The sequence below is a fragment of the Necator americanus genome, chromosome IV (assembly GCF_031761385.1).
Source record: "Necator americanus strain Aroian chromosome IV, whole genome shotgun sequence".
Taxonomy (NCBI): domain Eukaryota; kingdom Metazoa; phylum Nematoda; class Chromadorea; order Rhabditida; family Ancylostomatidae; genus Necator; species Necator americanus.
In genome coordinates this window covers 4778271-4791601 of record NC_087374.1, presented here as the reverse complement: position 1 = coordinate 4791601, position 13331 = coordinate 4778271, and the positions used below count along the sequence as shown (strand labels likewise).

The 13331-nt window shown below is 37.9% G+C and overlaps 1 protein-coding gene across 1 annotated transcript; it reads right to left on the bottom strand.

The window, feature by feature from the left end:
- Positions 1 to 876: 876 nt before the first annotated feature.
- Positions 877 to 12849, bottom strand: RB195_000392 (uncharacterized protein; the record flags this gene model as incomplete). Its single annotated transcript, XM_064196710.1, has 15 exons — positions 877 to 984; positions 1087 to 1190; positions 2471 to 2561; positions 2622 to 2719; positions 3668 to 3809; positions 5325 to 5474; positions 5532 to 5675; positions 6496 to 6618; positions 6727 to 6887; positions 6949 to 7020; positions 8048 to 8141; positions 8997 to 9101; positions 9172 to 9278; positions 11304 to 11445; positions 12781 to 12849. 15 exons carry the CDS (start codon positions 12847 to 12849, stop codon positions 877 to 879), a joined length of 1710 nt encoding a protein of 569 aa, XP_064052591.1.
- Between the last annotated feature and the right edge of the window lie 482 nt (positions 12850 to 13331).

Genomic DNA, 13331 nt, shown 5'->3' with positions numbered 1-13331 from the left:
CGAATTCCTAATTTGAAAAAAAAAAACTCTTCTTCTAATTTTCTGCTGAGTCCACCTGGTCTCCCCCGAATAACTGCTACACACTCACAAGATTTAACTTATCGAAGCCTTCACAGTAGTCACAGCCAATAAAATTACGTAGAAGAAAAAACAACAACAATTTTCAATATCAAGTTAGTGAGAAAAGAAAGAAAAAAAAAGAAAAAGCACTTTTTCTCCCGTTTTCTAGCGAAGAATTACCGTGACTATTGTATCTCTAAATCCTTAATACACACACATTTTGTTTTTGTGAGAGTAAGGCTCAGGAATGCTTCATAAGGGGAAAAATAACGTGACAATAAGAGAAAATACGAGACAGACATGTGATAATAAGAGCGAACGTAGGCAAAAATACCTTCTCACACTAAAATGAACTATTTTTCTGACACAGCACATCATTTTCCGTCCAAGTCGTGTCTCAATGTATAAAAAAGACGCGTACATCTCGTCTGAAAACATGAATTCCCTAAAAAAAAGGCACTAAACGTCAGGTTCACATGGAAAACAAATAAACTCCAATAGAAATCCACGAAAAAACTGTCGCTTTCTGCAGATACTGATAACACGAGGTTCTCGTAAACTTTTATCAATTTTTTTTTTACGGCGGACGGTTCAAAGAGCTCTTTATCACGTGATAAAACTACGAGTTACGATATGATTGCTACATAATTTTAAGTGGTTACGTCTGGAAAAATTATCCTTATCGAAAAAATGAAAAAGCGCCGAGTCATTGAGGTATCCTGAGACGAATGAAGTGTGAACCGGAGCAGCTCTTATCAACAGGTAAAGCTCAACTGTTATCACATCAAAATCACAATCTAAAATAAGCTAATTAAATTATTTCCCAGTGACTGCGATTTCAATATCTCGTAGGAGACGTAGAACGATTTCTTCTCGGTACGGTGGAGCAGCCACTTGTACGTTCACAGGGAATCCAACACAATCCTAAACAAAATTTCATCTTTTTTTTTAGTTTTGTTTTCTTTTTCTGATTTTTGTTTCCCAAATTAGGATCAAAGAGCTAAGGAGAAACACAAAATTTCCTACCTTGGAGGCTTCTTTCGCCTTTCTATACCAAAGATCAGTGTCCGGATAGTGTGATAGGACCGCTTGATCGTCCTTCTCGTTAACTTTCGTTACGTTCACGACACCTTTAATAAGATTTTAAGAGTCTTATGTGTGCGTGCAAATAAAATAAAAGAGAACTATCGTTGATATTATAGAAATTATCGATTTTCGTGTTTATACTTAACGGCAGCGTATCGCACAATTGACGTCATAAATGAATAAATATGGGTAGAGGGTGTTGTTCACGACTATAAACGTGATTAAGCTCAATTCTCCTCGACAGAAAAAGGTGTGTGAAACTTTTTTCTGTGACTCCAACTCTCCAACGATGCAACTTACTACGCAATAGAATGCGGGCAACTCGCACGTCGTCCGCGATCCAACTTATATTTACATAGTTTTTGTTAGGGAATAGAATTGTAAAAGTATAAGAGTAGGGATTTATTGAATCTCCATTTCGCCTCTATCCTTAGAAGAAGTAGAGAAGAATAGAAGCGACAGTATAATAAGTAGAATAAATTAGATGAATTTGCTCACGGGGCTCTCCAGTAAGAAAAAGTAAGTAAGAATAAGAAAGTGAAGTAGAGCCAGCTATTTCCAACCTTAGTAAATCTAATTTATTTCCTATCGCTCCACTCGTACGAGGGTAGGTGCGTTGAGGACTGTCCTTATTCGAGTCGACTACCATTCATAAGCTGCATTGTTGGCAAGATGGGGGATTAAAGGCATCACCCCAAGAATCTGGGGTAGTACGGCTTCCAGGTGGCTAATTCCTACAAGGGATCGTAGATTATGGGGAGGAGGGTAATTCCGTTCATTTCTTCCTAAATGCCGTTAAAAAAATGTCCGGAAGACGCGGCTTCGAGCATTCCGAGGCGCCAATTTCCACAGCGAGTTCGATCGGAGCGCACCAGCTTTGAGCACGCGCCGCATCTCCCAGACTGTTTTTTTACGGAAATGAGGAAAAAATGTACGAAATCATCTTCTTCTCTGCAATCCACGATCCCGTATACGAATACTCCACCTGAAATCCATGCCACCTCAGATTTGTGGAGTGATGCCTTTAAACTAGACTGCTTCACACGCCTTTTCCGGATTACTAGTTTTTCTTTTGTTTATTTTTCGGAGAATTAAGCATGACCACGCTCATACTTGAGAACTATATTCACATTTTCATCGTAGAGAGATTTTTACATCACCATTTCGTGATACGCTGCCTACAATCAACACGTAGTGTTGCCGTTTTCCCCCCTCGCACACAGTCTCACGTTTTCTTTCTTCTCTCTTTTCTTTCTTTTCTCCCTCCATTCCTTCCTTTCGCCTTAACAAGGTTCAATATCAAAGAAAAATCTGCAAAACGTACCAGCGCCAAAGTCGAGAACGTTGAATATAGCAGTGTACGACGTGGTGCAAAACAGCTTGGTAGGGATATCGTGTTTCGGAGTTATAAGAACCTATGAAGACTCCCTTGACTTTCCATGAGGATTTGGACAGAATCAGAGATTTGGAACAACCTGTGGTGGACAAAGCAACGCATCCAAATCGTTCTCCATCATAAGTTCGACGAACTTATCGCGATACTGCTCGATCTTCGCGTACGTCTCCCTGAGTTCTAAAATCGGTGCTGTTGGAAACATACAATTTCTCCGTGACCTCCTCTACTTCACAGTAGATTTTCTTTTGCTAAAAAAGGGGACGTCACGGAGATCGTGGACGACCTTGCACGGCTAGTAGAGCGATTCAAAAATACGAAAAAAAATCGGGTCCGATCCATAAAGCGGAATTAGAAGAAAACCTGTCACTGCTAAAATTTACAAATCTTAATTGTAAATAAAATAGAAATGTGGTTTACAAAAACTTGTGTTCATGATAATAGCACCAAAAATCGAACTTAGATTAAGGCCTTAGATTGAAATCTTCTATCTAACCGAGTTTCTTGAACTACCTATCTTAGCATGTTAAGAAATGCAAAAAGACCCAATCTGGATTATTTCAAGACTTTTTTGCAGGAACAAATATGAACTTATACCTGTGTTAACTTATGTTTATTTATTTATTTATTTATTTATTTATTTATTTATTTATTCGCATACACAGATAGTGCACCAAAAAGAAAAAAAACACATTTGTCTATGTCAGGATAGTTAAGAAAAAGTCGGCAAACTCATTGTCAGTGTGGCTTGACGCAGTCCTTTTCGTGGCGGAAACGCATCAACAACTTTTCCTAATGTTACTAAAATTCCGAAGAACAGAAGATGGCATTGTAGTGATTTCATAAGTACAGTAATAAATCCTATTTTATGCAAATAGTCTACAGTAAACCAATCTTTGATCTCATCCCTCTTTAATTTATTTTATATTTATTTATTAATTATTAAAATTATATTATCATTATTTATTATTTATTTATCCATCCAAAACTCAGTAAAAATCATTTACTTTTAGTTTTCTAGTCACTTTAGAATCTAGGTATGCAAGTGGTATTTTTTAACTTCCATTAACCATCATTCCAAATAAAACAAAACGTAGAAAATCCAAAGATTCCAAGACATTAACGAACCACATGTGTTCAGAGTCATTGCTCTCATCATATTAGCAACGCGTGGAGATATCAGCTCCACTGGATAAGCGATAATCCGTTGAAGCCATATCGGTATCAGAACCATGAATATCTGACCATAATGTGATGGATCGATGATGTCCTAGAACTTTGTGAACTCTGTCTGTTGCCTTGTTTTTTTTTTTCGCTCGCTGCGGAACCCAGAAGAAGTCATCCTCGTGATCCTAACTTTTGTTTTATTTTACATTTCCATTATTTTATTTTTTTTTCTGGTTCCGACATTTTAAAATCAGCGCTTTTTTTAATTTGAAGTATTTCCATCAACATCTTTGAATCAGAAAAAATCAGAGGATAAAATGAATGGAACAATTCAGAATGGTTTGAGGTTTACGAGCACGTGTGAAGCCTATACAATGATATTATGGGAGAGAGCCGAGAATTCAAGTCACTGTTTTTTTTTTCTTTCCAGGCAAATCTGGTACGAATTTATCGAATCCGCTGGGATGAGAGGCTTGGTCAGCACTAAGGCGGACTCCTACCCTCTGATCGATCGCCCAGTCACAGCGGAACCTTTTACCAACTGTGCAGTAAAAGGTTACGAATTAAAAGCTAAGAGGGGATCCTACGAGGTAAGGAGGTTAAGGAACGCGAAAACCTTGTGCACGTCGAGGATCCACGAACGAGCGGTCGATAGTCAATGAGGTTTCCTCACCAGCCTCTTCCAATAAAACCAATCCTGAGGCGGAGAGGACCGGAGTGTGTACAAGGATGGAACGTCCCTCATAGGAATAAACGTTCCCCTCGCCGTTTTTCTTACGACGATCAGGGAAAGATGGGGGGAGTCACTCTCGTTTCAGTAATGTACAACCCGAACTCTACATTTTCCCAGCTGTATCCGTACGACGTCAGTTCCATAATAAATAATAGTTCCATAATAAATACAATATACATAATAAATAATAAATACATAATAAATAATAGTTCCATAATAAATACAATATACATAATAAATAATAAATACATAATAAATAATAGTTCCATAATAAATGATAAATATACTGCATACTAAAACTACTATAAATATACTATATATAACACTGCATCTACATAAATCAATAGAAACCTTAGTCCTTGAAAGAGAAAATAGTAAGCAGTATAGCGATTTGGGAAATCACGTCGGTAACACCCCTGAGCAGTGCCCGTGTTTTTCTTGAACCTTGTCATTTTGTATACGTTACTTTTTAAAACTTGTTAAGCTGTTAATAAACGCGGATCAATAAAAATATTGACTACAGTTCAGAGAAATCAATAAAAAAGGCTACGTATTCAATTCGGCTTCGTTCTATTCAATATTACATGAAGCACGGTGTAGCTGCGTAAGCGTAAGATGCTACAAAGGGTTCCACCAGGATCCTAACCGCTACGTTCCACCACGCCGCTGTTGAGCGCAGCAGCGTGCGCATTTCGACCGTACTTTATTTAATTTTGTTCCTACCGTATGCTCCTATTTTCACCTATTGCAATTTATAACTGAGTAAGTGCCTCTGGGTTACCAGGTTCCTGAAGAAAGGAGGGAAAGAAACTTATTTCCACATATTCCCGACTATTTGTAGTTTTACGCTCATCTATTTCTGTTCAACTTAGAGAAGGAACTGACAGCAGTTAGCTTATTGAATACGAAAGATCCTCCATCCACACATACAGCTCGTACAAATTGGCGCATCATTTCTGGAACATCTGGAGGCTGAAAAGGCACCACAACATGGCCGGCTGCTTCCAGGTGCGTTTTTGCCTCCAGCACAGCTCGCTTAAGTAAACTAGAATAGTTCCAATTATCATTAGTACTAATTTGTCGCTTACGTACCTGAATAGCTGGAGCAGGAGTGAACCATCCATCGTCTACATAATATCCGACACGATATTTTGCACCTTCACGATACATCTCCTTGTTCCATAGCACAGGTGGAACGTATGGATCGTGTTCAGTGATCCAATTATTGCTCCATATCTGTAATACTCACAATCCTGATACCCAACGACACTGATGCTAGAATTTCTGGTTTTCTTAAAATGGGAACTGGAAAATAAGTCCTAAGTTCTTGGATCTGTAGCGAAGATCGTGCGGAATGTTTATGCTGTGGACATCAGAAAGTCATGCACGTGGAGCAGTGACTAAAAAAGAGGTGACAAGAGGTACGACAACATCTATACTCGGCTCAAAATGACATGAAGCTCGGTGCCGTTGCGTAAGCGGTTGCGCTCGAAGCGGTGCGTAAAGCGTTAGGATCGAGCGGGGACCCCTGCCAGCATCACTCACCACAGCAGTTCGTGGTGGACCCACCTCGATCCAATCCGCACCGGCGCACTCGAAGGTGTCGGTGGAGCTTACGGATTGGATCGAGGTGCACCATGCTTCAGGTCGTTTTGACCCGACTATACCGAGCTGAGGTTACACCTTCGCCCCCGTTGCATAGAGAAAGCGAAATTTTTTTTGCTGATCTTGATACATCTTTTACCCACCTAACGAATAAAACCTCCTCAACACCTCTGGATATCTATAACAATCCTCTGCACTGCCTAATTCGACTACAGCTGGAATTTGTTGTATAGTACTCCTTAGTTGACCTGTTCAGGCTGTATGGGGTTAAATGGATCACCAGGAACTGCTACAGAAATTTATGGACGATAATAGAAACCAACAATAGAACGTGAATACCTATTTTTTCTACTCATAACTTTATGCACGCTTAACCTCCCAGTTTGATCTACTCTTTTTTCTCAGAAAATTCTGCGTCGTTTGTGGCTAATTGCATAAATATGTGTCAAACCTCTTTCAGGAAATCAGCTGAGGTCTTTATGTCCAGAGTCATTGGTCCCTCATTAGAGTTCACCAACGGACGTCCCGGCACAACACCAGGACTATGACGATGGGAGAATCGTAGATGTGAGGGCTATAATAAGGAGGTTTGTGATCATATACTCTTACGCAATAGGGAATTACTTTGTAGAATTTAATTAAAATTTAATTCAATTAAATAATTAACTCTAACTCAGCTAACCTTAATTCCGGCCGTTCCAGTAAAGTGACATGGAACTCTAATCGAACCACCCACATCTCCACCAATTCCGATGACAGATCCATTAGCAGCCAGGAGGGCAGATTCACCACCGGATGAGCCGCCGCTTGTCCGTGAACTGTCTAACGGGGAGCTTGTAGCTCCTCAAAGCATACACATCATTTTCAGAAATCCATCAGATCCTCGTCTCAAGTGAATACTTACCGTAAATGGGATTACTACAACCGTACGACATCAGAAGTTGTGATACATTTGTTTGTACAAATGGGATGAATCCTGGAAAAAAACAGTTCAAGGATAAGTATAAGAAACGAAGCAAAAAAAAATTATCAGCGACTCAGTCATTTTTTTAGGAGAGTGCTGCATATTTCATTGCAAATAATTAAGGGTCCTCTTAAATTTTAGCGATATTATAAGTTTTCGATGGAGTACGCAGTCACCCAAACTCTTTTTAGTGCTGTCGTCAGAGCGCGTAGTCCTTGTGCACGCGCCGCATTCACAAGCGAACGGTCGTCAATCAATAAGGTCTCCTCAACAGCTCACTCAAGTAAAACCAATGGATAGGCTGCTGAGGGATTCAAAACTTGTAGAAAAACGTGACGCTTTCTAACGTACCTGGTAGAAACTAGGGAGGGTCCCATGACGTTTCCCCAGGAAGACTAGAAGGATTGAGCGGGGCCAGACTCATATTTGGCTAATCTACACCCCGAACTCTGCATTTCCCCCACAGGTTTCTTAACTACGACAGGTATGCTGCCTTTGACCGGATTTTGTGGATACTTTTCCTTCCTCATTTCCTTTTCCTTCCTCTTTTTTCCTCATTCCCTACCATTAATGGTTTCCTCATTACCTACAATTAATTACCTGACCTTTTTGTTGTCGGAAAAATCTTCAGTGCGTGGAGTAACTAGGATTTTCATGAGAATTACTACAGATAGAATGCTGAAACAAGATCTGGTCAGAAATACCCTTGAGGGGATAGGTTACTGTCCTGTTGGTCAGATCTGAGGATAAATTCAAGGGTCGATTTCTCTGCATTTTTCTACTCAAACACAAAATACACAAAATATGGTGCAGGACAAATCTCATCGTTTTCTACTTCACCTCAGCGATTAACTTCTCAGGAACAGCAATGTTCCAGTGTTTTTGTGGTGACTGTGGAGAAAAAGAAAGAAAAAGAATGAAAGAGATTTTAATTACCGTATACCATCACACAAAAAGGGACCTTAAGGAGAAATTGATCGACAAATCTTCCTTAAATCTTACAAAAAGCGACAGAGATGAAAAAATAGGAATTGCCGACCTAATAACTTGATTTGTTGAACAAGGACCGAATCAGAATCGGATGGCTTGGAAACATCCTGGGCGAGTCCACGTGTTGTGTCATATCCTTTTACCTGAACTACAGAGTATATAAGTGTCTGATCCTCCGGGCTACTCATGCCGTTTTCACGTGATCTATGCCACAGTAAGCTTACAGTACTCCTATAGATATTAACTCGATGCTTAGACAGGGAAACTCCTCGTTAATTTCAAAATAAATCAAATAAATCAGGGGATAATTATAAATATGGGCACGTGTTAAAAGAATATAATGAAATTAACTTATAATACAATATTTAACGCGCACTAAAATACTAAGTAGTATCTCTTTTTGAAAATTCAAGGTTTCTGTGAAATTATTGCTGTGATTTTCCCTCAAATTTCTTTCCTTTTTCTTTCTTTATGACGTCAACCAAATATTTTATTTAAAACCCTGTAAATTTCGATTATTTCAATCCCGTGTCAGAAAGCATTCTCTACATGAGCGCATTTTTCTTTAGGTTCAACTTCTAGACCCATTCTGAGGAGAAAAATGAGGGTAAACAAACAATATTCGACTTTTCCTACCTAAAAAAAAACAAAGCAGAAATAAAGTAGAATAATGCACAACTTTTGAGGAATTTTTTTCCACGAACTTGAAAAAATAGCTTATACAGTAGTCTAACGCATGGAAACCAAGCAATAAGTGAGTGTAGCCTCGATGAAGTTTAAACGACGGTGGATTACCACTCATGTTCACTTCACTACCTAAATTTGCTCCATTTTTTGGGATTTGTTGATTTTTGTTTGTCGAGACTGAGATTTTCTTTGGTACCTCTACAAGAACACGAGTGTTCATGATTACGGTATATTTTCAATTTTCATGCTCTAAGGATGAAGTCGGGTCTTTAAGAATCAATAAGTAGGAAAAAGAACTTATTCTTGCTCACAGCTATGCATTCTTTGAGACTTATTGGGATCCCGAAAAATACAGGTTTCTTGAATCCCGGTTCTGCGGCCTTGGCGTCCCAGTCGGCTGCCCATCGCTCAGCTTCCTAAAGATCCTCTGGAGGCTTTGCAATTACTCTAATGGATTCCTGAGGCACTAAGGAAACTAAGAATCACCTGTATAAAAAGTGTTATACAGTTGGTCTTCTTGTGTGCCATTATTGCTTTCCATTGAAACGTTCGTAACACCTCCACACATGTTACGGTGCCTTTTTGAAGATTTTCTGGAAATCCACGAACACGAGAGTGTTGCAGGAAAAATACTCCCTTTCCATTCACATTTTTATCTCGAATCTTTCCAAGATCGAAGATCACTAAGTCCAATGGCTCGCTTAGATTTGCACATTCAAGGCGTATGTTTGGTTAATTCGTCACACACACCACACGCTGTAGCAGATCGAATGGAATTAGCAAATAGCACTTCTTCTACTCAAATAATGTTCAGCAAACAAACTGTCTACTGAGGTGAAGAAAACTCAAGGAGTATAAGTGAGGTCAAGCCAAAGATCCGGGATGTTGTCTAGTCCAACCTGAAACAGTTGTGCTGACCTTTAAAGGCATCACCCCACGGATTTCAGGTGGAGTATTCGTATACGGGATCGTAGATTATGGAAAGAAGGGTGATCCTGTTCATTTCTTCCTAGTTCCCCTAAAAAATGGCCCGAAAGATACGGCTTCGGGGGTTCCGGCGCACTATTTTCTACAGGGAATTCGACTGGAGCGCGCCAGCCTTGAGCGGCGCAGCATCTTCAGGGCCGTTTTTTTACGGCAATTAGGAAGAAATGGACGGAATCACTCCCCCTTCTCCATAATCTACGATCCCGTACACGAATACTCTACCTGAAGTCCTTGCCACCTTAGATTCGTGGGGTAATGCCTTTAAGAGTTTCCCGAGATTCCGCGGGACCCAACTCTGTGGGACTAGAACTGGGACTCTGTGGGCAGTACCAATAAAAGTGCACTGAGAGTAGCTATATGGAAAAAAGAATATTTTTTCATCAAGGACAAAATATTTATCCAAGCTTCTGTAAGTGAATGAATTCAGAACAAAGAAATCACGGCGAATTGAAATCCTTCGCGGTCTCAAAAGCAATTGTTGACCAATTTCTTCTCAGATTTTGCTCAAACTACCATTTCAACTACCTTTACTAATTTTAACACTACTTCTACTACTTTTTGCACTACTTTTTACCTCATTTTTACCATTTCCAACGTCCACTTTTATTTTCTTTAGCGTGATGGGAAAACACGACTGAATTTCCTAGTAAAAACAACAGTGCCGCGGTTTGTTGGAAAAATTTCAAATCGGCCCGTTAAGTAGTTCGACCGCCGTACCGTAATCTGCATAGTATCGTTTATTCATGCACCGTCGTGGAAAAAATCCTGCGTTGGAGTCAAGCAGGATTTTAATGAAAAACTAATAGTAAAATATGTGCGATATTAGAAGGAATTTTTTTTGTGGCAGTGCAAAGCGATTCAAACAAAAGCAGAATTCCTTCTAATATTATGCCGAAAATCCTCATCAAAATCCAAAAAAAAAAGAAAAATCCATGCATAGATATTTTCGGTAACTCTTCAAGGGAGAAAAAACATTCAAATGCCCATTTTGTTTTTTTTTTTTTTTTTTGCTTTGGAAAGCGGATTTGAAACGATTGCGGCAGTTGAAGCAAAATCGGAGCCTTTTGCGACTTTGTCTTCACTGAGGCAGCTGTTTCAAATCCTCGTTTCGCTTAAATGGTAAAATATTGTAAAAATATTGAACATTATAATAATATTGAAGTAAAGCAGAAAAATTGTAAGGAAAATATAAATATAACATGAAAATAACGTAAATAAATCCAAACATAACGACATCGCGGTGAAATATTTTAAAAAATATTACTAAAATTTTGAAAATCTGGTTTCAAATAACCATTTTAAGGCATGAAGATCTGAAACCACCAGGTTTTCGCATGAAGGACAAATTCCTGGAAATTCCATTCCGGAAGTGAGCAGTGCCGTCGTAAAAAAACGCAATAAATAATTCTTTATAAGTTTCCTGATCCTCATATCTGAGAGATTGGGTCTCTGGTCCTTAAAATTCTAAAGTAGCTAAATACTTGGATTTAGGCACGCTTCTCCTGGAAATAACACAGAAATCCAGCACAAGTTATCCTACGTTTTTGCTGCAGAGTCTCCCGATTCGTTGACATCGAAGACAAAATATGACCATTTTAGAACAGAAGATAAAAAACAAGTGTTCCGCGAACCTCTCAATTCCTGGAAATTCCATTTTGCTATTTCTTCTCTTTTTCCTAGAGCTACTAGCGCAGCTGATTTTTCTGCTAGCGCTATGGATTCTTCACGTTCTATCAACCGTCTAGCAATGACGTCACGAAGCTCCTTTAGCCGCTGAAAAGCATGTAAAACAAAAAATGTAAGGTGTAAAGTAAAATGAATGTAAAATATTTTATGAAGAATAAATGCAACTAAATATAATGACCAATAATATAATGACAAACACAAATATAATGACTATAATAAATGTAATAAAAATTGATTTTGTTTCCATTTTATAATTTTTTTCCATTAGTTTTATACAGCTAACCTATTAAAATTTCAATTTGGAACAAAACCGTATGTCAATGAAATGACCTTTAAAAACTTCACATTAAAAGCAACTCCTCATCAATACGAGAAAAAAACGAGAAGAGAAGAAAGGTCCAGTTTAAAAAAGAGGCATAAAATTTTTTAATCAATGATGAGACGCTTCTATTATTCCTCTCTATTATTCCTAAATAATATCCATTCTGCGCCTAAGGTTCTCCATTCGCTTTTCAGAGATCTGTTACTAACTAAAACGGTTTTATTTATATGTTTATTTATTGCATGATTACATACATGTTTATATATTTATTACATTAATATGTGCATGAACACACAGGAAACAAATAATACAAATATATACCATAAAAAAAGGTAGTACATATGTATACACGTTACTCAACACGTCGAAAAAGAGACATTTTAAATTATTTTCAAGAAACCAATTGAAAAGACAATTTGCATATTAATTCTGAAGAAAAAATATTCCCTAATTTCATACGATGCTTTTTCTCCGCTAGATAAGAATAGAAACATGTTTTCTCTTATTTCTTTTTCTTTGTCGAAAATTTTGATAGTATTAAATGTCATCTAATTAATGTTTCATATAATTTTCTAAATCGCGTTATTTGTAGACGGTATTTTTCTTTCACACTTTGTCCTGAACTTCTATTTTTCATCTTTTTAAATCTATATTTTCCCTGAAATTTCCTCAAGAATTGCAAAGTTCCAAGGCAAACACTTCTTTAAAACTGCTGATTAAATTTTGTTTAATTGTATATGTATAAATAATGTATGAATATAAGTGTATAAGGATAAAATGTATAAGTATGAAAGTAAAAGTAGTATAAAAGTATAATTTACCAACACTGAATAAATATTGCACTTAAATTTACAATATAACTTCATGATGGCTGGAGGTTTTGTATCAGCTTAAAAACAGCATTGTTTGCAACACCATCAGATTTTTTAAGGGAAAAAAATTAAGAAGGGAAAAATTATTGTTTACTGTCAATTTGCAAACAGCAATGTTTACTGATCATCAAATTTTTAAAGGAGAAAAATTAGAAATGTCTCTAGTGCATAGGGGGAACGTGCCTACTTTACACTTTCTCGATTGTTCCGGATTGAAAAAAAGCCTACCTGTTGTCGTTTAGTGTACAAGTAGAACAGGTAGGTGGCACACAACGAAACAATCAACAGAAGTAGCATTGAAACTGAAATAAAATGGTAAAAAAAATTAAACTCAAGCGACAGCACAAATTCGACAGAATTCTTCTACATTCACGTCATCGTAGGCTACGAGGACGAGGACTGATGATGGCGAAATGATTTTTATCAAGTAAAAATCGTAGACGCAGCAGGGATGGCGCGAGCGTTTTGTGTTCCGCTCCACCCACAACTTACACACACACATCAAAAATTAAACCTTCGTCATCGTCGCCATTAGCTCAATGCATCAGGACCCTTATACACCCAATATCATCCGTCACGAAAGAAGAAAATGAAGAAAGTGTAGAAGAAAAAATTAGAAGACAATTAGGAGAAGATGTCCTGAATGATTTTTTTGAAGTTAAATCAAAATAAATGACGAAACGTGTTAAGAGCATGACAAGAGCTAAGGTTCATGAAACTGAGGGAATTTTACGTACGGATTTATGTTTCCTTGTTTTGCCAGTGAGGTTTTAGCAAAA